The sequence below is a fragment of the Neolamprologus brichardi genome, chromosome 22 (genome assembly GCF_056152115.1).
Source record: "Neolamprologus brichardi isolate AB-2024 chromosome 22, ASM5615211v1, whole genome shotgun sequence".
NCBI classification, from domain to species: domain Eukaryota; kingdom Metazoa; phylum Chordata; class Actinopteri; order Cichliformes; family Cichlidae; genus Neolamprologus; species Neolamprologus brichardi.
In genome coordinates, this window is record NC_142124.1 from 9,292,562 (window position 1) to 9,320,356 (window position 27,795).

At 38.4% G+C, this 27,795-nt stretch overlaps 3 protein-coding genes across 4 annotated transcripts; all 3 read left to right on the forward strand.

Moving 5' to 3' along the window:
* The first annotated feature begins 3,729 nt into the window (after positions 1-3,729).
* Positions 3,730-27,467, forward strand: LOC148096685 (XK-related protein 8-like). Its single transcript, XM_087834658.1, has 2 exons — positions 3,730-3,916; positions 26,609-27,467. Exons 1-2 carry the CDS (start codon positions 3,742-3,744, stop codon positions 27,298-27,300), a joined length of 867 nt encoding a protein of 288 aa, XP_087690784.1. The 5' UTR covers positions 3,730-3,741; the 3' UTR covers positions 27,301-27,467.
* On the forward strand, positions 7,550-25,772 carry LOC148096686 (sterile alpha motif domain-containing protein 3-like). 2 transcript variants are annotated; one of them, XM_087834659.1, is made up of 10 exons: positions 7,550-7,829; positions 8,775-8,970; positions 11,406-11,564; positions 11,723-11,810; positions 12,006-12,161; positions 12,634-12,829; positions 22,168-22,181; positions 22,446-22,617; positions 22,746-22,825; positions 22,930-25,772. In XM_087834659.1, exons 1-10 carry the CDS (start codon positions 7,550-7,552, stop codon positions 23,224-23,226), a joined length of 1,638 nt encoding a protein of 545 aa, XP_087690785.1. In that variant the 3' UTR covers positions 23,227-25,772. The 2 variants fall into 2 exon arrangements, with proteins under 2 accessions (XP_087690785.1, XP_087690786.1); XM_087834660.1 differs by lacking the exon at positions 12,006-12,161 and having other exon boundaries at positions 22,930-25,770.
* On the forward strand, positions 12,884-16,818 carry LOC148096687 (uncharacterized). Its single transcript, XM_087834657.1, has 3 exons — positions 12,884-15,048; positions 15,625-15,714; positions 15,885-16,818. Exons 1-3 carry the CDS (start codon positions 14,970-14,972, stop codon positions 16,061-16,063), a joined length of 348 nt encoding a protein of 115 aa, XP_087690783.1. The 5' UTR covers positions 12,884-14,969; the 3' UTR covers positions 16,064-16,818.
* Positions 27,468-27,795: the final 328 nt, after the last annotated feature.

A 27,795-nucleotide genomic window follows, 5' to 3' on the forward strand; every position in this document is an offset into this window, starting at 1 on the left:
GAAGAAGTGTATAAATGAAACTCATGGGCACTTGCACAGACGTTCACTGTGTATACTATTGCTTCCTGTGTGTCTCACTTCATAAGGGAAACTTTCTAACAAATAGATACTGGCATATAGCAGCATGTCTTTTATCCTGTCTTCCTTCTCTCACCCCAACCGGTCGCAGCAGATGGCCCCGCCCCTCCCTGAGCCTGGTTCTGTCGGAGGTTTCTTCCTGTTAAAGGGAGTTTTTCCTTCCCACTGTCGCCAAAGTGCTTGCTCATAGGGGGTCATATGATTGTTGGGCTTTTCTCTGTATCTATGAAGCGCCTTGAGGTGACATTTGTTGTGATTTGGCGCTATATAAATAAAATTGAATTGAATATAGGATTGTTTGGAATCCATGTTTGGAAGAGGGAAAACTATTATTTCATCTCTTGCTTTAGCCTTGATCATTGCAATTGCAGATTTTAGATTGTGTGGTTTCTGTATTATTTATTCATATGCAACAGAAACTCTAAAAAGATGGAAACTGTGACACCTGATAATCAGGTTCATTGGCATTTTTTTTCCATTTCTGCAGGAACAAGAAACAAAAACAACAGTCAATTTACTTAAGTCCTGAAACCTTTTAAATAAATGTTGTCACTCAGCCTGGGTATTTGTAATCCACCACATTAACATCCTGTCCCAGGATAGACGCGTCCTCTTCTTTCTTAAGTAATAAGTAGTAAGTTTAGACCTCCATTGAACCCGAGTAACAAAAAGATTCAAGTAACTATTTGAAAGAGTGTTTTACATTCATGCCACAGTTGTTAAGTTTTATTTTATTTAGTTTTATTTTGTGAAATTGAAGTCTGTTGATGGTGGCAGCAGCGTAAGCAACATATTCCAGATATTTTAATTTTCCTCAGGAGCATTTTGCAGTTTCACCCAGAGGATCCTAAGTTATTTCAGGACCAGGTTACATATATCCAGTTGTACCTTGGGGTCTTTTCCCAACTGGGTGTCCCCTGAAAACCTCAAAGAGGAGGGGCTTTGGATATAGAATGAAGAGAAGGGCAAGGAGGGTGGGAGAAATGAAGCAAAAGAATGATGGGTAACCAAAGTAAGTGAAGAGAAGGATGGAGGAAAGATAAAAGGGAGGTGGGGAGAGTAGAGCGGTGAAGGGAAGATGAATGAAATAAGTAATGTGTAGAGAGAAGAGGGGTGGAGGTGATATTTATTTATCATGGAATTAAAAGGGAACCTGGCCGCGAAACTGATCTTCAGTCAATGATTCAACTTGTAAAACTGAATCTGAAGTTCTGAAAATCTGCACTTCAATCAGTAGATGTTGCTGGAATGAAAATCCACTGTGTTGGTGTAAAGAAGCAAAACTAGAAAAACTGCATCTTTGTCCGAAGAATTATGGGCCAAACTGTAGTATTTATTTTAAACTTCAGGTAAGCATTTCTTGGGCCTGTGTGGACACAAGTGAGCAATGGCTGGTACAGTTATATTAATCTTGTAATAGAGAAACCAAAAAGACTACTTCCCATTCTCATTAGAAAGCCGACTACACCGGAATCTAACTTTAAGGTTATATTTAATCTAAATATTTCTACTACTATAATCTACTGTCTTCTGGTCTATATTTGCAGATACATTTCTTTTTAATTTTCCCCCATTTTGAATGAAATAAAACACACAAACTTGAGTCTGAAACCTTTAAAATGTATTTACATTATATTGTCTTACACAGGAAAACCTCACAGGGCTGTTGGGAGCAAATAGTGATTACTGTCATTAAATAATTAGCATTGATTATTATGATAGTGTTGAGTTTCAGGCTCTCTATGTGACCGCAAACAGCCTCACATGTCAGAAAATGAGATGAAATATATATAAAATAAACAGCTTTTGAATAACAGCAATATTTGGCATAAAAAAAAGAAAATCTAAGATTATAGTCCCTTAAACATTTCATGGTCATTATGTACGGCCATGATAATATACTTCAAAACAGACGTGACATGCAGACAAAGTAAAGAAATAAACATTCAATAAGCTGAACAGATGCAAAGGTCTCAGTTTTCTGTTTGAGGACTGCTCGCTCTCCCTTGGATTCACTAAGGTAGTAACTGAACGACAGAACGAGCACGCTTTGTTCCAGCTGCTTTCACCTTCTGACCTGCCATAAAAAATAAAAATACCAAACATCGGGGATTGTGATTGTCTAAGCGATGCTAAATGTTTCACAGCAAAAGAAAAAAAAATTCTCCTCGTCTAAAGGAGGAAAACATCTGAACGCCAAACTTTAAATTTCTTTAAACACTGAGCCGCAGTGCATGTGGAGTTTTCTACCAGACCTTTCAGTTGCAGTGCAGACAGAACAATCAAGTCAAAAAAGTCAAACTCAGTAACAAAAGAAAATCTCGACAGTACTTAAAAAGTATTGAGATAAAAATAAAGTAAAATAACACTTTGGATAATAACAATGCAGAGATGCATGTATCAAACATAAAAAGATATTTCCCTTTGAGATTAAGCAGACAGATGATGGTTAAAGGCACAATATAAATATGCACACGGGACACAAACAAAACGACACACAAATACACATTCTTAACGGTCAAGCTGCATGTGTGTGAAAATCTTCTTCAGGCTCAGTTATTGTTCAGTCTTAATCTCATTCAGACTGGGGAAGGTCCATCCCTCTGCGCTCCTCGCCGTCTACATAACAAAACAAACCCCTCGAAATACAGTTAATGAGCAAAGTAGAAGTTTATTGCACTGTCATTCTTTATTTTTGATTCCCTCCTATATGATTTAGAAAGACTTTGGGTTGTTGTGAGGCTGAGTGACGATAACTCAAAGTAACTGAGGAGGTGTGTAAAGCCATTTCTCGTTTACTTCTTTTTTTCCCCTTTATTATAATAATATCTGGGTCTTAGACTGCCTTCTGTACCACTTTCTGACATTCACAGAGAAAATTAAGACTGCATCTAATTATTAATCATCTTCCTAATTAGTAATTTGATGCACATCATATCTACAACTCCAATAAGACCAACAGAGCCTCAAAAAGCCAAAAATATTCAGCTGCAAGTTTTCTGGTACTTTGAAAAACAATGAAAAAATACTTTTATGAAAAAAAGAAAAAAAAAAAGAAGAAAGAAAATCAACAAACAACAACAACGACAATGAAAGAAAAACTACACTCCAGAATATTTTATGCTTTCATCTGAAAGTCAGCAAGTTTCCCAGATTATAAGAATAACTCACTGTGATGATCTCTGAAGAACAAAGTCTCATGATTGAGGACTTTGATTAATCCATGTGTGAGAAACTCAGCCATCAAGTTTACACATGAACCCTGGACTATGTCCTCCCTGCACACCAGGAAGTAATCTGCTTCAGATGTGTTCTCATTTGTGGGAATATGTTCGGTTGAAGTTTGCGTGCAGAAGTACACACCTGTAGTAACATTAAATCATCTACAAATTATTCTGTTTAATTTCCTCTTGATTTTAGGTTTCTGTTTATAGACCCATGAATCATACATTCAATTTCTTTTCAGTATATAAGTCACATCAATTGCTGACTTACTTTTTTACTACTTAAGTTCTGTAGATTTTTCTTTAATATAATTGGGTAAAGCTTGTTTTGTTTGGACGTTTGTTGCTCCTTTTCTGCTTCGAGATCTTTTCAGTTCAGCGTGTCTGGCGGGGGGATTTGTTGTAACTAGTTCTTCTGGTTCTCAGGTATGCAGGAGTCATGGAGAAGTCTGTGCAAAGCTTATACAGAAAGCGCGCTGACGCTGAGAGTGTGGCCAAGTTTCTGAGACAGGATCTCCGAATTTTGCGCTTCATAGAGACGTTTTCAGAGAGCGCCCCGCAGCTCGCTCTCATGCTCACCATCATTCTGGACAGATGTCGGCTGGATCCTGTTACTCAGCTTTTGATCACGTATACTTGGATCACTTAGGTGTAGCTTTTCATTGAAAGTAGAATTACGAATAAAACCACATTCAAAGTTTTCTCATCTGTTTATAACCTGAATTCCAGAAGGGTTGGGACGCTGTATAAATTGTAAATAAAAACAAATTCCAGTGATCTGCAAATTAATAAACACTTATTTTATTTACAACAGAACATAGAAAATATATCAGTCTATCATCAAGCTAATTTTGAGCCTGATAGCAGCACCATGTGTCAATAAAGTTGGAACAGGGTCAAATTTCCCACTGTGTATTTTCCCCTTTTCTTCTAACAACAGACTGTAAATGTCTGGGAACTGAGGAGACCAGCTGCTGGACATTTGGGAGAGGAACACTGTCTCATTCTTGCCTGATGTAGGATTTTAGCTGATCAACAGTTCTGAGTCATATTTTTTGTTTCATGATGCTTTCATGATCCAAATGTTTTCAGTTGGTGAGAGATTGTGACTGAACAGTTATCAGACTGTACAGTTATCAGTTATCTTATTTTCAACTTTAATTTATATATTTTATCTTATTCTTTCCCAGTTAAATTACCCTTCATTCTAATTTGTGTTGTACAGTTATCTCATTCTTAACTTAATTTTTTATATTTTATTTTATTTTATTCCTTCCTGGTTAAATTTACCCCTTTTTTATTTTCATATTTATTTATTTATTTCCTATCTTATTCATAGCCTTTTTTTTTTTTTTTTTTTTTTTTTTTAAGGTCACGAGCAGTTGTCCAAGCATTTCACTGCATATCGTACTGTGTATGACTGTGTATGTGACAAATAAAAAAATTTGATTTGATTTGAAGGCAGACCAGGTCACCCAGACTCTATCGTGAAGTCTTTATGATACACGGAGTATGCAGTTCAGCCTTGTCTTGCTGTGTTGTTCAGTTTGTTTCTAAGGCTCTCTCTACATAAAGGTCTGTATGTGTTGTTCTAAAAACTTTCAGCATTGATGGTGCCTTTCCAGATGTGCAAACTGCCAATTCAACAGGTGGTTCAATAGGCAGCCACCATTTGGTGAGAGATGAGATGATGAGATAGCCTTTATTTGTCAGTTGCAGTTGCTCACAACCGAGATAACAGACCTTGCCGACCGTACATACAATACACAAATATCACCTTGAGGAGACAGGTCAGGCTCAGTGAACTGTGTAACACAAAAGGGTAATCCAGGAGAAAAAGAATGCCTTGAAAAAAATGAGTATGTTGCATGTACTTAATTAGGGATGGGTATTGATAAGATTTTCACGATTCCGATTCCATTTTCGATTCTGTTTAATGATTCTCTTATCGATTCTTTTTTTTTAAAAAAAAGGAGAACACTAAGGTCGATTAGCTTAGAACTTTGTTTTATATCTTCTCTTTGAACAAGATAGAAATTTAGGAGTAGCATGGCCTTACAAACCCAACAGTGAGATCTTAAGAGATCCAGCCTATGGCTCTTCAATGGGGTGTCACAGGGTCCCCGGGGAAAAAAATTGTAAATGTAAAATAATCAAATAAATATTCTTCTGTAGCAATAACAAAGTATAAAATAAATTATTCTGTAGCAATTACACAAGAATATCCAGTAATGTCCCTGCCTACAATTAAACACATTCACTTACCAAAAATCGGGGGCCTTTTACCACAAACTTAGTCACTGCTCGGTGACATTTGTCTATCCAGGCCTGAAAGGAGACGCTACCGGTAGACTGCAGCGACAACTGCCAGCGAGCGCCAGCCAGACTCTGTCTGTCTCTCTCATCATGGTCACCTAAATGCACAGTAATGGCAGGTTTTGTAATAAGGCAGATCGCGCCAACATTAATATGCACTGTTAGTTGATTATTTACCTGCCGTATTAACGGGAGAGGACGTGCAAACGTTACCGCTGCTGCTGGGTTGAGATTCACGAGTCCGGAGCGGAATTAAAAACACGACATTCATTTAAGGTTATCGCGTGTTTTGTGAGCAAATTCTTTTGCATATTCGTAGTGTTTCCTCCCTTAAATGAAATATCTACTGTGCAAGTATTGCAAGTTGCCCTGTTGTCATCCGTTCTCGTAAAGTATAACCAAACATTTTAGCGTTTGAGCCGCCATGTTTCCTGCCAGGTAAATGACGCTCCGCAACGTGGTGACGTCATTCGGGGCGACTGGAATCGATAAGGGAATCGTTTGCAAAAATGGCAAACAATTCCAAGGAATTGAAACAGTGGGAACCGGTTCTCAACAAGAACCGGTTTTCGATACCCATCCCTATACTTAATTCAATAGTGCACATTGGTTGCACACAATTGTTTTGCTTTGGCAGAAACTTAAACAACTTAGTTAAATCAACACAACTTATTCATATTCAATAAGCCTGCTCATTTTGTGTTGATAAAACATGATGAAACATGTTTAGATGAAGTAAGTTGAGCCTTGTAATCTGGAACTGCTCAATGACTTTTACCCCAATACTACTTGATCACTTCATATCACATAACAACAAAGTCTAGAGTCCGGTTTACATAAAAATTAAATGGACTTACAACAACTATCCAATCCTGTTCCGGGTTCTGGGGGGGCTGGGGCATAACCCCAAAGTGATAGGTTAAGAGGCAGGGTACACCCTGGACAGCTGACCAGTCTATCACATAGAGACCAACAACCATTTACACTCACATTCAGGAGCAATTTGGAATCACCAATTAACCTAACTCTAATTGTGTTACTGTTAACTGTGGGTGGATTTGAACCACATACACGTGGTGTGTGTGTAGCTGTCTGCCTCTTATAACTCCAGTGGTTTTCCTGCAGTTTTTGACAACTCATGTGATCTTGTTAATTTCATGAGTCCAGAAACTAACCACTCTTACTAGATTGTAACAGGTCATCTCACCAGGAACAAATTAAGTTGCTGAATTTCATACAGATCCTACATGATTTAATTACTTTCACCAGAGAAACATGAAATTATTTTCTTCAAATTACAAGTTAGACTTTTTTAATGTAACAACCACCCAATTTACTTTTTTTGGTATACCAAAAAAAGTAGAGGCGGCTGCTCGACTTGACTGAGATGATGCCTTCCTGAAACCACGATCCAAAGCGTGAACTGAAATCCTGTGCAGTGTCGCAGGATTTAACATATTACACAGTCAGAAATAGGGGTACGGAAGGGGTACATTACTGTGCCCCAAGGTACAAAAATGACATTAATACAGTCTAAGGACAAATATTGGACCTCGGGGTAACTATCTGTACCTTTTTTAGCATCTGAAAGGTACATACATGTTCCTTAATTGTGAAAAGTACTTATTTGTACCCATTCTTTCAAAAGATAAAGTACAGGTTGATTAAGCTCTTTTTGATTAGAGGTTTTTTTTTTTAAAATTCTTTTTGACAGTAATTTATTTGCAACTGTATTGATTTAAGCATATATTTTAGTGTTTTTATTTTATTTTTTATTATTTTCATTGCTGTTGTTGTTTTTGTATTCCCTGAACCCCCTTATTTTTAAGCTGCTTTAAGAACAATGAATTTATTTGAAAGAAAAAAAAAGTAAAAATGCATTTAAACATTTTTTTAAGAGAGTGTTTTTTTTTTAAAGTATAACTATTTGGATGAATTGCAAAAAAGCACCCTTATTGAACTCGGAGTGCGAGTTGAGCCCATCCTCACAACATCAAACAAAAAGTAGAAGAAGAAACTCAACGAATAGCTGGTGGATTCTAGAACTTTCTGTAAATGCAGCAGGTGCCATTTTGTTTTATCAACGGACGGAGATGGATTACGAACTTGCAAGTCCTGGTGTGCTATGTTCACTTTCAACCGAGGAACTCTTAACAAAAATACAAGAGTGGGGCTTAGATGTCACCGAAGCTGAAGCTCAGCGTTTCAGAGGTAAGTTTTATTTAAAGAAAAATGTAGCGTAATTACTAATTATTGGTTTAGTCTAGCTTAACGTATATTAGCAATTTAGCTAGTTTCGGCACTCTCTTAGCTCAAATTATGTCTTTTTACAAACGTTTTTACAAACGTTTCATGTGTAAAGTTGAGGTCACAGTTCTGAAAAATGAAAAATGTGTACACATAGTATTTGTATAAGTTTGAACTTATATATGTGGTTCGGCCACAGTCTATGGGTTCGGTAACCCCTGCGCAGCGGAACGGCGCGAAATTTGATTCCCTGGTAGCTGAATGCAGTTTACCGTTAGTGTATTAATGCTTTAATAAAATCACGTTTTTACATCCATTCCAAGGCCATCAACACACATGGGCGGCTGAATATAACGTTTAAAGGAAATATCTTGACGCCGCACTTGTTTAAAATATAACAAGGGTGTCGCAGCTGGGGTTTGATAGTCGCGTTTTAAGCAATGTGGGAACTTTTTCAGCATGTAATCTGAGTTTGTAATACGGTCCTGCGGGTGTTATCGCTATAAGTAATCGGTCTGAAAGAACAGACGGCAGAAACTGTCGGAAATCTGGAGAAAGGAGTCACCTTAGTAGTGAATATTAACAAATTACAGCATTCTAGTCTTTTTTTTTTCTTCCAAACTTGAAAGGGCACAAAAGCATGCTCAGACTCTGCTCTCCTGTGTTCAGTAGTCCCAAACAAACATCTAAATTTAAAAATGAAAACTTTTATATATTGAGAGGATTCACTCTAAAAATTTGGTTTATTTTATTTAATTTACTGATTTTTTTAATGAATATTTCTTTGAACTGAAAGAAGTTGTACAAAAGGTTTTAATGTGTGTGATATACGGTTTTTACCCATGTAAAAATGTGGTGATAAATATCCTTACATGGAATTTAGAGTTTGTACTACCATTTATCTTGCAGACAATGAGGTTGATGGTGACACAGTTGACTGTGGTCTTACTGAGACTATGGTTGCATACCTTTTCCAAGGATCCTTCAAAAAGCAGGTTAAATTCAACCAATTTGTGTCAAGGATGAAGGAATCTTCAGTGACGCTGACTCTACAGACTGTCTCTCCAGAAGACTGGCAACCATCTACTTCGTCAACTTCAATAAGGTATTTTCTTATTTATAATGAAGTTAGTATGTCTGAAGTAGGGCTGGGCGATATGACCCAAAATTCATATCTCGATATTTTTTACCTGGACGCCGATATAAGATATATATCTCGATTTTTTTTTAAAGCCATAAAGTAAGAACAAAAAGAGAGTTCTTAGTCAAAGCTGCGTCCCAGATGTCACACAGGCACTTTTATTAACATAGAGCATAGATGTACATAAAATTTACTCAGAAATAAATTATGAGCATTTATTAAATAATCACGCTCCATAAATAAAAGAAAACAATGTTGTTTTTGTGCATAACAAAAAGCTCACAATTGTGCAGTCAAAATGTAAACTAAAAGACGCAGAGCATAGTAACAAAGACAGATTTCACAGCTGCTCTGTTCCCAACTTCTACTGTGTGACTGACAGCATTGAGTTTTAAATCCTCTTCGTAACCACGTCTCTTAACAGGTGCCATTTATGGTCCTTATACACAGTAGGGTAATATTACGTTGAAGCACAGTACGTATCACTCCGCGAGGCTCCTCGGTAGCCGTAATGCTCTGACAATCCATCAACCGGTGCAGCACCGTAGCTTAGCAAAGTCGTACTAAAACATTTTTTGACAGATTGCTGAGCGCTAGTGATGGGTCGTTCGCGAACGAAATGGCTCTTAGAGCCGGGTCTTTGAAGTGAACGACGCGAGCCGGCTCCTTATTGGGAGCCGTGAGGTTTTTTTTTTCCTTTCTCTCACCCTCTCTCTCGCCCTTTTTTCCGCTAAACTCCGCACGCGGCCTGTACTTTGCGCTGGGCAGAGGGGGGAGGGGCATTAGTAACACTTGCAGTAGCACAGGAACAGAGCCAGAGAGAAAGAGAGCCAGGGACAACAATGTCACATTAGAAAGGTATAGTAATCATCCACTAGTTTCAGTTGCAGATGATAAAGGATTCAGAAATCATGCAGGCCCATATGACAGAGAATGTGCATCTTCTTTTTGTTTTAATATTTTAATTTATATTTAATTGTGTTGTGGTTTGCAGTGTTTTGTGTTGTTTCACGTTAAATTTGTTTAAAAGGAAAAAGATGAAAATTTAAATAGTTAAAAGTTTAAAATGTAAATAGTTGTTTTTTGTATTATATGATTTATTTATTACATTTTATGTGGAGTGAATAAATAAAGTATATTTACGGTGGACCTTAGAGACAAAGCACGTACAAACTCCAAAACACGTACAAACTCCAAAACGCATAAAAACTCCAAAACACGTAAAAACTCAGAAGCACGTACAAACTCCAAAACACGTACAAATGACAACAGAAGTGCTCCAGGTTTCTAGGGCGCAGTGTTGAGCTTTTGTTACCTAGTGGCTACACAAGCCAGGAAGTATCAACAACCGGATTTGGTGTGTGGTAGTAACAGGTAAATGAACTTTTTTTTTTAATTATTTGAATAAATATGAGTGCTTGTCTGTAAATACACAAATGTTTTCAATTGTGTAATTTAAGTGATCTGGGTAGCTCTGTTTTGGAAGTTCAGTAAACGCTAGAAATGTGTTTTGGAGTTTGTACGTGCTTTTTGGAGTTTGTATATGCTTTAGAGTTTGTACGTGCTTTGTCTCTAGGGGCCATATATAAACATATATAAATAAAACCACTTTTTTTACATTAGTAATTCCTTTTCTGCATAATTTTATATTATTGTTAATGATTAAATAATTAAAGCAACAAAACAACCTGAAGAGCCGGTTCGGAGCCAAAAGAGCCGGCTCTTTTTAGTGAGCCGAGCCGAAAGAGCCGGATCTCTAAAAAGAGCCGGAAATCCCATCACTACTGAGCGCTGTGTACCACATAAAATCTGTTCGCGGCCATCAAGCACAACCAGAAGTCATACACAAGGCGCGCTGTCAACTTTTGAGAAAATGAAAGGATTTTAGGCTGTGCAGCGCCTCTGGGCTGCATGGCGTTAGCGTGGTTAGCTCGTTAGCGTGGTTAGCTAGCTAACACGTTGACGGCGTCCAGCCCCACGCACGGGGCGATGCGCAGTAACTCGTTAACGGAGATTTGCCATGTCCATCTTGTCGCTTCCTGCAGGTGAAGCGATGGGGGAGGAGGGGGAGTTGTGTTCAGTGAAGGAGAGGCGAGGCCGAGTAATGTTGCGTAAAGACAAAAGTGGACGAAAGAGAGGCAAACTTGCGGCTCCACAAGTAACATAGACTATATCGATATAAAGGATATTGCCACATCTTATATCTCGTATAAAAAATATATCGATATTTTTTAAAAACTCGATATATCGCCCAGCTCTAGTCTGAAGCATACATGTTGGCCGTTATGCACTTTTAGGATTTAGTTAATATGATCATTGTTTCTACCATATGTATTGTTACTGTAGTGGTTTATACTTCAATTCATGCAATAAAAAGAAACACTTAACTGTTTTCACAGCAATGAAAATACTTTGAGACTGCCAGCCTCTTTTGAAATTCCAAGATTTCCCAAAAATCTGCAACTAAAACTGGACAACAAAGAACCGTGCCATAAAAATCCAAGGGACAGACACACAATAATCAGAGTTCTATATGAAGCTGTGGCACAGTATACTATGTAAGTTAATCAGGGCAATATTAGCTTGTTGCTTTAGAAAAAGCTGAATCTGTCATATTGAAAATAAACGCTACATTACTAAGAAACAATAACTGACACTTGATAAAGTTTGTTTGTCAGCAGTTGCTCTAACACTTATGTTTCTTCTGATATTACAGGTATCCCACAAACTCTGAATATGTGCAAGCTGTGAAGACGCTGGTAATGAAGTATCCTTTCCTCAAGGATCGTGAGGGAAATGGTTATGTAAGTTAAATTTAAAATTTGCATAAGGTTCCTTCAAGATTACAAAGTAAAAGTGAAGCTTTTTTCGATCTTGTTTTGTTAGTAAGACAATCTGTAGCCTCTCAGTAGGTTTGTATGAAGTATGTTTACTGATTCTTTGTTGGGTGTATTTTGTGTAGATTGTTTTTACAGTAACTTATGTTTCTGTTCAACAAGCACACATGGCATATGTCTTTGAGACGTAAATTCAAATCAGAGCGGGCACCACTAGTCGACAGTGAGGCAGTGAGGCGTTGTAAGGAGAAGTTTGGTTCTGCGAGGAGAGGGCAGCCTAATAAATGTCAACGAACAAGTCAGAGAAATGTTTGTCAGGTTGGTGTGAGGGACATCTTGAGCTATAAAATGTTCTTGCATCTGTTATTACATCTAAAACTAAGGATTAGGGATGCAACTGTACCCCTTTTTTCAAACCGAAACAATACCAATACTTGGATTAGAGCACTTGCTAATACAAAGTACCAGTGCTAATACTTCTACCTCACAAAAAATTATTAATTGGAAGGCGCTAAAAGAGGGTGAACTAGATTTAAAAAAAAAAACAAAAAAAAAAAAAACATTTTAAATATGACTCCAAAACTAAAATTTCAAGTTAACAATTAAGATTTTATGTGAAATTATTTCAGAGTTTCCATATTTTAAATATTGGTTCATGGTATCGGTTAACTTTAACCGATACGAGTTCTTTGTGATGCACAGATCGTGTCAGCTCTAATTGTATATTTAGTCTTATGTTGGGTTTCTAATCTGTTTTGACTTTCTCTTCTCACTCTTGCTTTCTTTCAAGGGACCATGCGTCCAAGGAGAGGATTTATTATCCATAGACGCCCACTTAAAGGTCTTACAGTGCCAATATCAGAAGATGCAACCAGATACCATGGTGGTTCATAACCGTATGCAGCAAACGTTTGCTTGGCGGCAAAAAGAAATTGCAGATGGTATGCCTGTGGAGGATGTGTTGAAGAAGTACCCCTTCTTACGGTGTGTTGATACCGAACGCGATGGACGCGAATAGAGCGTCAGGTTTACATGTAAAGTCAATGGAAAAGCACGATGACGCGCGATTGTGGGTCCCGCGAAAATTCGGAAGCAGATTTGCGTCGCGAAAACACCAAAACGCGTGAAACGCGCGTCAGTGTAGCGCGTCTGGCGCGTTTGACTCGCGAATAAAACCACGCGCGTGAGTTTTTGTGTTGCATTTTGTGCATACGCGCGTTTCGCGTCTACCGCTCGAGTTGGAAAAAGCTGAACTCCAGCGTCAAATCGCGCCGCGACAACCAATCAGGAGCCTGGTGACGTGGCTCTGACCTAGGTCAAAGGGGCAGATCCAGCCAAAGCCCTTCATTCTTCATTCAGTATTAGTGATGGGATTTCCGGCTCTTTTTAGAGATCCGGCTCTTTCGGCTCGGCTCACTAAAAAGAGCCGGCTCTTTCGGCTCCGAACCGGCTCTTCAGGTTGTTTTGTTGCTTTAATTATTTAATCATTAACAATAATATAAAATTATGCAGAAAAGGAATTACTAATGTAAAAAAAAGTGGTTTTATTTATATATGTTTATATATGGCCCCTAGAGACAAAGCACGTACAAACTCTAAAGCATATACAAACTCCAAAACACATTTCTAGTGTTAACTGAACTTCCAAAACAGAGCTACCCAGATCATTTAAATTACACAATTGAAAGCATGTGCGTATTGTTTGTGTATTTATAGACAAGCACTCATATTTATTCAAATAATTTAAAAAAAAATTCATTTACCTGTTACTACCACACACCAAATCCGGTTGTTGATACTTCCTGGCTTGTGTAGCCACTAGGTAACAAATGCTCAACACTGCGCCCTAGCATCCTGGAGCACTTCTGTTGTCTTTTGTACGTGCTTCTGGGTTTTTACGTGTTTTGGAGTTTGTACGTGCTTCTGGGTTTTTACGTGTTTTGGAGTTTGTACGTGCTTCTGGGTTTTTACGTGTTTTGGAGTTTGTACGTACTTCTGAGTTTTTACGTGTTTTGGAGTTTGTACATGCTTCGGGGTTTGTAAGTGCGTCTGAGTTTTTACGAGTTTTGGAGTTTTTACGTGTTTTGGAGTTTGTACATGTTTTGGAGTATGTACTCCTTTGTCTCTAAGGGCCACCATAAATATACTTTATTTATTCACTCCACATAAAATGTAATAAATAAATCATATAATACAAAGAACAACTATTTACATTTTAAACTTTTAACTATTTAAATTTTCAGCTTTTTCCTTTTAAACAAATTTAACGTGAAACAACACAAAACACTGCAAACCACAACACAATTAAATATAAATTAAAATATTAAAACAAAAAGAAGATGCACATTCTCTGTCATATGGGCCTGCATGATTTCTGAATCCTTTATCATCTGCAACTAAAAATAGTGGATGATTACTATACCTTTCTAATGTGACGTTGTTGTCCCTCACTCTCTTTCTCTCTGGCTCTGTTCCTGTGCTACTGCGAGTGTAACTAACGCCCCTCCCCCCTCTGCCCAGCGCAAAGTACAGGCCGCGCATGCGGAGTTTAGCCGAAAAAAGGGCGAGAGAGAGGGTGAGAGAAAGAAAAAAAAAACCTCACGGCTCCCAATAAGGAGCCGGCTCGCGTCGTTCACTTCAAAGAGCCGGCTCTAAGAGCCATTTCGTTCGCGAACGACCCATCACTATTCAGTATGGAGGAAAAGCTTATCAGTGCCGTGGCTAATCATCCGGAGCTATATGATGCTAGCTACTACTTTTACCGAGACAGGAATAAAAAGGACCTAGCTTGGAGACACATAAGTGAGGAGATCGGGCAACCTGGTAAGTTCATTCCTTCTTTTTAATTTTCAGACTGACCCGATGAACCCGCGCAAAAGCTAGCAAGCCCGCCTACTGTCCCGCTATTTTCCCACTGATGTACAAATACCTTTCCGCTAACAAGATAATGCGTTTATTCAGAGGACATCTGCAGGAGAAAGTGGAAGAGCCTCAGGGACACTTATAATAAGGAGAAGAAGGCAGAGAAGGAGAAGAGGAGTGGGTCTGCAGCAGGATCGGGGAGAAAATGGAAGTTCTTCGCGGTCATGGGGTTTCTTCCTCACCCCGCGGGAGACTAGCGGAAATATGGTGCGGACCGTGGAGAACTTCTCCCCCGAGGACCAGGGACAGCCCGGAGAGGCAGCAGGGGAGTGTCAGTCAGAAGGTATGTTTACATTGAGTTAATGTAGGCAGTTAATTTATGCGTGTTGTCATACAGGAATATATTTTGTTTATTAATAAACAGTATACAGTAGTCCCGCTGTTCATCCGTCACTGCCTCGCCTTTTCGTTGATTTTTTTTATTGCACCGTACAGCTTTCAACGATGCACATTGCATTCTGCAGCCCAAATGACAAATCTCCTCCATGTCGTGTCTCCTGCGCTTGCTAAACTTATCATGTTTGGTTTTGATAACCATCACGTCCAATAGAAAAAAACAGCACAAAAACACTCATAACTATGACCCTCATTCGGAAATACACACCTGCACCGGGAGCAAAAAAGGCGCACAAAAGTGGCGCCTCAGACGGAGAAAAAGCGCGGCATAATACTTTTACGTTTTAAAATCGACAAAGGTTTTCACTTTGAGAATCAACTTGTGAGAACTGTGACTACTGTTCATGTGCTGCAATAAATGAGAGACCACTGTATATAATAATAAGTATATAAGTATATAATAATATAATATTCTCTATGACTATTGTCTTCAACCTGTTAACATTTAATATTGTCTTCATAGAGTCAAGTAATCATGCAGCAGAGTCCTCAACTGTCTCTTCTCCTGGCTCTCCAGTCCCTGGTCCCTCAGCTCCTGCTGCTGCACCCACAGGTATGAACATCAAGCACTGACAGCTTTTTACTTGCTTGAATTCCCTTGTGATCACCTTTACTAAATATCTACAACCAATCTGTTTATATCATGTTTTTTTCAATTTTGAAAATGAAAATCTAGTAGCAGCCTTCTCATTACTTTGTGTTGTTTTGTGCTGTGTTTTACAGGCCCACAGAGGAGGACAGTTCGAAGGCGGGCGAGGGACGGGTCCCAGGACGGTCCATCGGCGGTGGAGCTGGCCATCCTGGAGTCCCTAAAGAGGCCACGCCCGTCTCCAACTGAACATTTCCTCCTCGGCCTTGTTCCTGTTCTGGAGAGCATGAGGCTCAGACACGAGAATTCGTGAAATTTCAAATTTATAAATTAGTTTTTGAAAACAGCACAGCTGTGTTAAATTTGGAAACATTGGACCCTAATGATCAGTAGTTTTCTGATGAGGCAGCAGCTCTCCAGGGCAGAAACAATGTTCTTATTTTTCTCCTCCTTCTCCCTGAGGCTCTTCCACTCCAAGCTGGGTCCTTTTTATTCCTGTCTCTCTGTAAATAGTTAAATTTCATATATTTATGATAAATGTTTTTGTTAATGAATTTATATTTTTTCAAATAAACATTTATAATGAGAAAATGTCTCTGTTCTACTACACAGCAAATATTGGCACCCGACTTGACACAAGTAGAATTTATTTCATATTATACTAATGACAAAATATACTAATACAGTGGGATGCAAAAGTTTGGGCAACATTGTGAAAAGTAATTATTTTCTTGTACAAATCATTGGTTGTCACAATAAAAATAGTCAAATATATCATATAGGAGACACACACAGTGATATTTGAGAAGTGAAATGCAGTTTACAGAAAGTGTGCAATAAGTGTTTAAATCAAGCAGGTGCATAAATTGGCGACACAAAAAAAGAGAAATGAAATAAATATTTAGTGTATATCAATGTGTGTGTCTCCTATATGATATATTTAACTGACATTTTTCATTGTAACAGCGATTCATACAGGAAAATAATGACTATTAATAAGGTTGCCCAAACTTTTGCACCACACTGTATATAGGAACATAGTGAAGACAAGTTACTTAAGAGAGTAAAAAGAGGTTAGTTTATTTTGGAGTAGACCTCCATTTATTAAGAAAAATTTAAAAAGACAGGAACACTCTTTAGAGGTTTGTGGGTGGCTCTTAAAAGAGCCGTTGTGGGGAAGTCACTCGGACTTCAAACAGGCTACTCCTTTGGTTGCCAAGACACAGCTCCCTCCGCCGAGAAGTGGGCCATGAATTTCTCCCTCACCAGGACAGCGTCTCTGGAGGAGTTGTTTGCTGGCAAGGAACCTGGACAAAATTGTTTAAAATGAGTATTATGTGTACTGCAGTTACAAAATACATTATTGAAATTCCAAAATTACAAATTGCAAAACATAAATCTTACATAAAACATTTTGTAATTATAAGGATAATTACATGATATATATTAGATATAATCTAAAACAGTCTGCGGGGATTATATACAAATATTCAACTATCCCAGAATTAAACCAGGTCTAAATAAAAAGGAGTGAGTATCACTACAAAGGTTAACTCAGTGGTCCTAATGCTACAGTTTGATATCAGCAAACACCGAGCCCATACATTGATATGACACCACAGACATGCTATCATTCAAACACTGATAACAGCATAAATCGAATTAAATCGGGACTTGATGAGACCTTCTGAGTATCACTAGAAATACTATAAACAGTCGTCTCCGTACCACAGTTTGATATCAGTAAACACCGAGAGCATTCACTGTTAGCATAGCACATCCATGTTAGCAGTGTATAAATGGATGGTTTAGCATGTATTAGCACAGGTATCAATAAAGGACTACCGTATTAAATACTTTTACTAACCTCAGGCAGATGGACAGGCGCTCTGCAGGTGGGATTGAGCGCCTGTAATTGGTGTCTAGGCGGGCGATTCTGGGACCGACCCGGGGAAGCAGGTCCTCAAACTGGCCGAGTGAAAGACGGTGATGTCGCTGGAATCGGCCGTCATCCAGGCGCAGCTCCTGGAGCAAATGGTGAAACTCACCAAACTGCTCATGCCTCTGGAGGACCTGATGGACCCAGGTACGGCGAGGGCGTCTTTTACACCGCTGCTCTGCTCTCCACAGTACATAGAGAAGGGAGACTCTCTCTTCAGGCGCTATCTCGACAGCTGCCATCTTGCAAAGATACCGGTCTGGCACAACTTCCTCCCACATCCCTCCCACATTTCCGGTTCACGCGCGTCAAAATATGATATTTTGACACGCGATGGATTTTTCTTGGACACGCGTTGAGGCGCGAATGTGCACGCGTCAAATTAGGGGCGTTTGGGGCGTTTTTGTTCGCGTCCATCGCGTTCGGTGTGAACACACCGTAAGTCCTCACAGAGTCTGTAAGACAGCTTTCTTCTGATTGGTTGCCCCTCAAAAACAGATGATTTGAGCAGCAGGTGGGAGGATTGCTGTGGATACTGCAAATTCTGGTATTGATACTATACGGAGTAAATACGAGGCCAGTATTGCCAATACTAATGATATTTAGTATTACTTTTCTCAAGTAATCGGATTACTGTAATCCGATTACTTTTTCTCAAGTAATCGGATTACAGTAATCCGATTACTTTTTCTCAAGTAATCGGATTACTTTTCTCAAGTAATCGGATTACAGTAATCTGATTACTTTTTCTCAAGTAATCGGATTACAGTAATCTGATTACTTTTTCTCAAGTAATCGGATTACAGTAATCCGATTACTTTTTCTCAAGTAATCGGATTACAGTAATCCAAGTATAAGGATTACAGTAATCTGATTACTTTTTCTCAAGTAATCGGATTACAGTAATCTGATTACTTTTTCTCAAGTAATCGGATTACAGTAATCCGATTACTTTTTCTCAAGTAATCGGATTACAGTAATCCGATTACTTTTTCTCAAGTAATCAGATTACAGTAATCCGATTACTTTTTCTCAAGTAATCGGATTACAGTAATCCAAGTAATAGGATTACAGTAATCCGATTACTTTTTCTCAAGTAATCGGATTACAGTAATCCGATTACTTTTTCAAGTAACGAGTAAAGTAAGGGATTACTATTGCAAAAACGGTAATTAGATTACTGTTACTTTCCCGTAGGAACGCTGCGTTACTGCGTTACTAAAACCGTGATTTTTTTTGCGAGAATGTCTCATGACAGTGACGTAAGCGAGTGTGACGTTCGTGACAACAGCTGTGTGCAGATCAACAATGGATCATGCAGAGAGAGTATGAGCGTGCAGCGTTTAAAGCGTGGAAGTACTGACCTTACTTTGAGTTTGATTCCATAAAAAGTGACAAAAACATTAGTGTCCGTTGTGCGTGGGTAGAAAACTTCTTTTTACAGCGAAAAAAACCCCTAAACTTCCGAGCAAACACCGAGTAGCTACGACGTAATGGGAAATTCACAGAGAAACTAGCGGATTCTTCCACCGACGGCTGCACACCTGCACCAGGGTAAACCTCCGCCTACCCCACTCCTGCTTTACAGGTGAAAATAGAGCAACAGGACCGCTAGTCTTTGACTTTATTTATTTTCTGCTGTGTTTTACTTGCATCTATTTGAAAGACTGAGTGTAAACACACAAAATATTTTATTTTATGTGCTGGAATGTGCAGAAAATAGGTTTAAATGTTAAACTAATTTCTTCCAGTCAGAGAATGTTGCAGATAATTAAATTTTTGCTTGATGCATAAAGTTAAAAGATTAAAACTAATAAAACAAGTTTTAAAAAGATACTTTTCCATTTGATTACATTTTGTATGATGATTATGTAGAAAAAGTAGAATTGGGCTGAAAGATCTATCACTTTATCACCTATTCAGGTTGTAAATCCTGTTTTTAAAAAGTAACTAAGTAATTAATTACCTTTGAAAATAAGTAATCAGTAAAGTAACGGGATTACTTTTTTGGGGAAGTAATCAGTAATTAGTTACTGATTACTTTTTTCAAGTAACTTGACCAACACTGGTCATGCACTGACAGCTTTTTACTTGCTTGAATTCCCTTGTGATCACCTTTACTAAATATCTACAACCAATCTGTTTATATCATGTTTTTTTCAATTTTGAAAATGAAAATCTAGTAGCAGCCTTCTCATTACTTTGTGTTGTTTTGTGCTGTGTTTTACAGGCCCACAGAGGAGGACAGTTCGAAGGCGGGCGAGGGACGGGTCCCAGGACGGTCCATCGGCGGTGGAGCTGGCCATCCTGGAGTCCCTAAAGAGGCCACGCCCGTCTCCAACTGAACATTTCCTCCTCGGCCTTGTTCCTGTTCTGGAGAGCATGAGGCTCAGACACGAGAATTCGTGAAATTTCAAATTTATAAATTAGTTTTTGAAAACAGCACAGCTGTGTTAAATTTGGAAACATTGGACCCTAATGATCAGTAGTTTTCTGATGAGGCAGCAGCTCTCCAGGGCAGAAACAATGTTCTTATTTTTCTCCTCCTTCTCCCTGAGGCTCTTCCACTCCAAGCTGGGTCCTTTTTATTCCTGTCTCTCTGTAAATAGTTAAATTTCATATATTTATGATAAATGTTTTTGTTAATGAATTTATATTTTTTCAAATAAACATTTATAATGAGAAAATGTCTCTGTTCTACTACACAGCAAATATTGGCACCCGACTTGACACAAGTAGAATTTATTTCATATTATACTAATGACAAAACATACTAATACAGTGGGATGCAAAAGTTTGGGCAACATTGTGAAAAGTAATTATTTTCTTGTACAAATCATTGGTTGTCACAATAAAAATAGTCAAATATATCATATAGGAGACACACACAGTGATATTTGAGAAGTGAAATGCAGTTTACAGAAAGTGTGCAATAAGTGTTTAAATCAAGCAGGTGCATAAATTGGCGACACAAAAAAAGAGAAATGAAATAAATATTTAGTGTATATCAATGTGTGTGTCTCCTATATGATATATTTAACTGACATTTTTCATTGTAACAGCGATTCATACAGGAAAATAATGACTATTAATAAGGTTGCCCAAACTTTTGCACCACACTGTATATAGGAACATAGTGAAGACAAGTTACTTAAGAGAGTAAAAAGAGGTTAGTTTATTTTGGAGTAGACCTCCATTTATTAAGAAAAATTTAAAAAGACAGGAACACTCTTTAGAGGTTTGTGGGTGGCTCTTAAAAGAGCCGTTGTGGGGAAGTCACTCGGACTTCAAACAGGCTACTCCTTTGGTTGCCAAGACACAGCTCCCTCCGCCGAGAAGTGGGCCATGAATTTCTCCCTCACCAGGACAGCGTCTCTGGAGGAGTTGTTTGCTGGCAAGGAACCTGGACAAAATTGTTTAAAATGAGTATTATGTGTACTGCAGTTACAAAATACATTATTGAAATTCCAAAATTACAAATTGCAAAACATAAATCTTACATAAAATCTTTTGTAATTATAAGGATAATTACATGATATATATTAGATATAATCTAAAACAGTCTGCGGGGATTATATACAAATATTCAACTATCCCAGAATTAAACCAGGTCTAAATAAAAAGGAGTGAGTATCACTACAAAGGTTAACTCAGTGGTCCTAATGCTACAGTTTGATATCAGCAAACACCGAGCCCATACATTGATATGACACCACAGACATGCTATCATTCAAACACTGATAACAGCATAAATCGAATTAAATCGGGACTTGATGAGACCTTCTGAGTATCACTAGAAATATTATAAACAGTCGTCTCCGTACCACAGTTTGCTATCAGTAAACACCGAGAGCATTCGCTGTTAGCATAGCACATCCATGTTAGCAGTGTATAAATGGATGGTTTAGCATGTATTAGCACAGGTATCAATAAAGGACTACCGTATTAAATACTTTTACTAACCTCAGGCAGATGGACAGGCGCTCTGCAGGTGGGATTGAGCGCCTGTAATTGGTGTCTAGGCGGGCGATTCTGGGACCGACCCGGGGAAGCAGGTCCTCAAACTGGCCGAGTGAAAGACGGTGATGTCGCTGGAATCGGCCGTCATCCAGGCGCAGCTCCTGGAGCAAATGGTGAAACTCACCAAACTGCTCATGCCTCTGGAGGACCTGATGGACCCAGGTACGGCGAGGGCGTCTTTTACGCCGCTGCTCTGCTCTCCACAGTACATAGAGAAGGGAGACTCTCTCTTCAGGCGCTAACTCGACAGCTGCCATCTTGCAAAGATACCGGTCTGGCACAACTTCCTCCCACATCCCTCCCACATTTCCGGTTCACGCGCGTCAAAATATGATATTTTGACGCGCGATGGATTTTTCTTGGACACGCGTTGAGGCGCGAATGTGCACGCGTCAAATTAGGGGCGTTTGGGGCGTTTTTGTTCGCGTCCATCGCGTTCGGTGTGAACACACCGTTAGGGATGCCTACTGGTGTAAGTCAGAAAGCTGAATTGAACTTGGAAATAGCTGTCACATTTAACATGTTTATAGTAGTAAATTTTATTTGCCCTTGACCTTGCTTTCTTCATCTGTCCCTCTGTCCTTTTTTTGTATGTTCATGTAACTTCTTACAGTATTGTTGTTAAATTCTATAAAAAAAATAATTATGCAGCACCATACATAATTAATATCAACTTTAGATTATTTCATTTTCATACACTGTTATTTTGTACTGAAAATGAATTTTTTATTTGTAGCTGTGCAACGAACTCGGGTGGATCCAACCAACAACGGGTAATGTAAGCCAGCGATTTCGTGAAGGGCTATCATGTGTTGCAGCAAAGGTGATTGACCTTACACGAGGGAAAACCCCACTCTACCAGCTCTACCTTGACGCAAGAGAGGAGGCTCTCACTGATGACCTACCAGGTATTTGCTTTTTTTTTTTTTTAACTTCAAGGCTTCCATTTTATATAATTTTTATAGGTAACTGGAAATGCCAGATAAAATGCATGGGTGATCTTGTGGGTTTTTTTTTTTGTTTTTGTTTTTGGCAGATCTTGACACAAGGGCTGCACTTTTATTCCTGCCATACGTCTTCAAGGAGAAACTGGATCTCTTTGTCATACTTGGAGAGGTGTGTGTATTAAAATATTTAGTCTATATAAAAGGAAAACAAATGTATCTTTTGTTAAGAGACTAAGATATTGCGTTCCTCTACCTTCTCTTTTGACTTCAAAGGTTCATCCTAAAACCCCCTATCCAACTGTTCAGCTACTTCATGAAGACTGGAAACCAGTGTTCTCCAGAAGCGCTCCAAACATTGTGAAGTTGGATGGCAGTGAAGTGTGCAGAAGCTCGTGTATTTTTGAAGGAATCATCTCTTCTTTCTGCTTGTATTTTGTCTTCAACCTTGCTTATCCAAAACATCTGAAGAACACCCTGATTTTTCTCCAAAAGTACATTGTGAAAATAGATGAGGGTGAGGACCGGCCTCTGCCAATCACAGTCACCAGACAAATAAATCTTCTGTATTGACCACCATGCCTCAGCCATATCAGTGCTCCAAATGTGGCAGAAGAACCTTTAGTTTGACAAAGCTTATTCAGCACATAGGACTTATTCATTCCCATGATGCCAATTTTTATATAACTTGTGGACTCAGTGACTGCTGTTCTTCCTTCAAAAAATATGAATCTTTCAGACGACATGTGTATAGGAAACACAGAGAACAGATGTTGTGTCCCCATAAAGACTTAGATGAAAATGAGCAGGAGGTAGTCAGTCCACACCCAAATGAATTTGCAAATGACATAACTGAAAATATTGAAACCCCTCCATCCTGGGATGAATTTTTGATAAATTTCAGAGACAATCTTTTCAAGTTCATTCTTAAGTGCAGAGAGAAAAATTCTTTACCAGTCTCTGTTCAGGAAGAAATTGTGGAAGACGTAAATTTTCTGATGTGTTTTTTCAAGGAGAACTACGATGCTTTTATAGCATATCATTTAGAGAAAATGGGTCTTGACGTGTCTTTGTGTCCAGAGCTTAAAAATGTCCTGCATTCAAATGAATTCTTTGAGAAGGCTTCAACAGCTATTCGATCTCCTTATTTGGTCAAAGAACATTGCAAATCAAAGCTCAACATGACAGAGCCTGTTCATTGCAAATTAAGAGACTCTGTGGGTCATACAGTTGGCTCGTATTCATATGTGTCTGTTGATAAGGTGCTAAAAAATTATCTTTCTCATGAAGACATACAAGATCACATTTTTTCAAGTGGCAATTCGGAAACTGATGAATTTCTAACAGATTACTCTGATGGAGAAATCTTCAGACATCATCAATTCTTCAAGGATAACCCAAATGCACTGCGACTCCATTTTTATGAGGATGAATTTGAAGTGCTTAATCCCCTAGGATCTAAACGATCCAAACACAAACTTAGTGCATTTTATTACACTGTAGGCAATTTGGACAAAAGGTACACTTCTCAGCAGAGACACATTCATCTAGCATTATTGGTACGCTATTCTTTCGTTAAGCGGTGTGGTTGGCATGTTATCCTTAAACCATTGCTTGATGATTTGGAAAAACTTTCCTCTGATGGCTTTACTTTTACCATTGATAAAACTGAACACACTATTCATGCTGCTCTTGCAACTTTATCTTGTGATAATTTGTCAGCTCACATGATTGGTGGTTTTTCTATGTCATTTAACACTGGTAGAATTTGTCGGTATTGCATGGCTTCTTATGAAGATATGAAACAATCCTTTGAGGAAGAAAGCTTTGTTTTAAGAACATCAGAGGTTCACCAGTATCATCTTGCACGAATCCAAGAATTTCCAGATGATAAAACAATATATGGTGTAAATAGTTCATGTCCTTTTGACAGACTGAGTTATTTCAGTGTTACGCAAGCTTTACCACCTGATGTAATGCATGATCTGTTGGAAGGTGTAGTTCCTCTAGTTATGAAACTAGTGATTTGTAAAGCCCACACTGAGAAGCATATTACAATTAGAGAGATCAATGAAGAATTGCAAAAAATGCCCATTGGTCAGAATGACAAAACAAACAAACCAGTACAGTTATCAGAGAGACTTCAGAGTGTTGGTATTGTTGGATCAGCATCTCAAAAGTGGTGCCTGTTCAGATTGCTGCCATTTCTGATGGCAGACCGTGTGCCACCTAATTGTAAATATTGGCATGTTTTTCTTCTATGTCGTGAAATAACAGAGATTGTAATGGCTAAAAAAGTGCGAAAAGAGAATATTTTATTGTTGAAGTTGCTTGTCCATGAGTTTCTCACAAAACTGAAAAGTGTATTTGGGGATGTAATTACACCAAAGTGTCATTATTTAATCCACTATGCAAGACTGATTGAAATGTTCGGCCCTCTACGTTTGTTATGGTGTATGAGATTTGAAAGTAAGCACCAGTATTTCAAAACGTTGTCCCGCAATTGTAGAAATTTTATGAACATTGCTACAACTTTGAGCAACAGACATCAGTTCAGACAGTGCTGGGAGTTTTCTAACAAAAGTTTACTTGGTGAATTTGAAAATGTTTTTGGAAAAAGTGTGACTACACCATTTTTGTCATTACCACTGGAACTGCAACAAGCACTGACAGTCTATTGTGGCTTTTCTGAAGTTGATAGTGCTAAGAAAGCTTTCCAGCGTGTGTCAGAAGTAATTGTGAACAGTGTCAAATACTGTGTAAGAGATGTGTTTGTCATTGATGTACTGCATTCAGAGAAGATTCCTCTGTTCTGGCAAATTAAGTACATATTTAATATTGACACAATGTGGGTCTTTTGTGGAAAAATTCTCATTCCTCTGTTATATGACAACCATTTTCATTCATACAGTGTTAGAGTTGATAGTGAATGGACGTTGCTAAAACCTGGACAGGAAATTGATGTTGCAGCTTATGACACATACTCTGTTGATAACAGTTTGTATGTAACAGTTAAGCAATGTATTTAAGAAGGTAATAAATGTGACAAGTATTTTTGACTTTGTATCTTCAATTTTTCAAATCTTGAGAGGAAAAATATAGGAAATCTGTGTGTAGATACTGAACCTTTAGAAAGACATTTTTGTACTCCTTTTAAGGGTTCTTTTTTGTACTTTATACTAAGGGTACAACTTTGCCCTTTAAAGTACAGGCTTGACGTGTAAAAGGTACAAATTACAAGGGTACAAATCAGTACCCACAGTTTAGGGTACAGAATGGTACCTTAGAGGGTACCACCCCAGTGACAAGCCATTGTACCCCTATAGGTACATTTCTGTACTTTAATTTCTGAGTGTGTAGCTATATCATTGACTTACTTCCCTCGAACATGATATGAACAATTTAATCATGTAGTTTCTACACTATATAGTTACACTTAACTTTAAAGCATGAGACACTTGTGTTAAATACATGCAAGCTGCTTATGTAAATCCAAAGCTGGCCAATTCCTTTTTTTCAGTGTAGATGATGAGGAACACTGAGGAACATGTTTCTGAAATTGTTCACTTACTCGTCCAGCCTTCTTTGCCTCCATGAGACGTGTTGCTGCCATCAAATTCAAAATTGCTTCAATTTTTGTGTGAAATCTGGTCATCAAAGTTTGGAAAGTGAAATTGCAGCAGACAATTAAAAGCATCTTTGCTGGAGCTCACACTGAGATGTGAATAGAAGAGAAATAAATATACTAACCTATTATAATTGGTTGATGTGAAAATGTTAAATGCCAAATGATCGCTGTTTCTGTGAAAACAAACATCATACAGTCTAAATAATAAAATACTGAATGACAAAAAATGTTTGAAAATATTTGGGGTTGCTTTTTGAACTCATAAATTACTTGGATCTTCTAACAAAGAATCAACGTTTGTTCTAACTCTGCCCCTCGCTCTCTCCTCAGTGTTGAAGGCCATCGGCTCGACTTTGTCCATCGCCTCCTTTTTGACCACCTACGATCACTCAATGCGCACCTTCCTGCCACAGAAGGAAAAACACCACATGATTTCATTAGTTTTCTACTTCATCTGGAACCTGGTTCTCATCTCTTCTCGCATCGCTGCTCTCGCTCTTTTCGCCTCCGTGCTGCCCTGCTTCATCTTCACCCACTTCATCTGCTCTTGGCTGGTTTTATTCTTCTTCGCTTGGCGATCCAAGACTAACTTCATGGATGATCCTCGTGGAGAATGGCTTTACAGAACCACTGTTGGCCTCATTTGGTATTTTAACTGGTTTAGTGTGGCCAAGGGGATGAGGATCAGGTCCGTGCTCTATCACGCGTATATCCTTATTGATATTTGCATCCTCTGTGGTTTGTGGTGCTGGAAGATGAGCACAGATCCTCCTGATTTTGTGACACACCCTTTAACCACGGCTGCCTGTGTTGTTGCAGTTTACGTCCTTGGTCTGTTATTTAAAGTTATTTATTATACCTTCTTCCATCCAAACCTTGATAAAGATAAGCTGAAAGGGGCCACCATCACAGAGGAGCAACCTGAAGATGAAGAGCGATCTCATTCAGTCCCTACACGTCCCCTTAAGGCCACTGACAATAAAAGAATGAGGAAGCTGGCCGAGAACTTCTTCTGCTGACCTGCATCATTTGACATCCACAGGACGTGGAGATTAGAAAGAGACTGAGTCATGTAGGTCACAAGGCTGTGTGGGACTGAGGACTCTGACCTGCTGCTTGATTAACCACAGATACAATATCTTATGATGTTACTCAGGTTTATCTGGGGATAAATTTACAGAAAACACTTTTCTCTGTATTAACTTGTGCTTTCCTCTAATGAAGCATTTAAAAATGCCTCATTTGTTACATGCTTGTATGAAATAGTGATGGGTTGACAAAGAGATGAGTTTGCTAATGCTAATGAATGGGTCTGCCTCCCTAAAATATATGACAGTATTAAACCAGCATAAAAATCATGTTTACAAAAGATTTTAAAAGGTCATTTCAAAGCTAGAACGTTGAATGGCCTTTCAACATTTGTGTGTGTGCTTTTTAAATTCCCATTTCTACCATTTTGTGAGCATCTTTTTCTTAGTGGTGATGTAGGAGGTGTGAAATAGGTATAAAGGTAT

What these genes read in the sequence shown, in the direction of transcription:
- LOC148096686 (XM_087834659.1), top strand. Translation starts at nt 7,550, where the DNA reads ATGAATTGCAAAAAAGCACCCTTATTGAACTCGGAGTGCGAGTTGAGC. An exon ending in GTCAGAGAAATGTTTGTCAG is followed by an intron (nt 12,162 to 12,633) that starts GTTGGTGTGAGG and finishes CTTTCTTTCAAG; the next exon opens with GGACCATGCGTCCAAGGAGA. An exon ending in TCTCACTGATGACCTACCAG is followed by an intron (nt 22,618 to 22,745) that starts GTATTTGCTTTT and finishes TGTTTTTGGCAG; the next exon opens with ATCTTGACACAAGGGCTGCA.
- LOC148096685 (XM_087834658.1), top strand. Translation starts at nt 3,742, where the DNA reads ATGGAGAAGTCTGTGCAAAGCTTATACAGAAAGCGCGCTGACGCTGAG. An exon ending in ATGTCGGCTGGATCCTGTTA is followed by an intron (nt 3,917 to 26,608) that starts CTCAGCTTTTGA and finishes TCGCTCTCTCCT; the next exon opens with CAGTGTTGAAGGCCATCGGC.
- LOC148096687 (XM_087834657.1), top strand. Translation starts at nt 14,970, where the DNA reads ATGGTGCGGACCGTGGAGAACTTCTCCCCCGAGGACCAGGGACAGCCC. An exon ending in AGGGGAGTGTCAGTCAGAAG is followed by an intron (nt 15,049 to 15,624) that starts GTATGTTTACAT and finishes TTGTCTTCATAG; the next exon opens with AGTCAAGTAATCATGCAGCA. An exon ending in TCCTGCTGCTGCACCCACAG is followed by an intron (nt 15,715 to 15,884) that starts GTATGAACATCA and finishes TGTGTTTTACAG; the next exon opens with GCCCACAGAGGAGGACAGTT.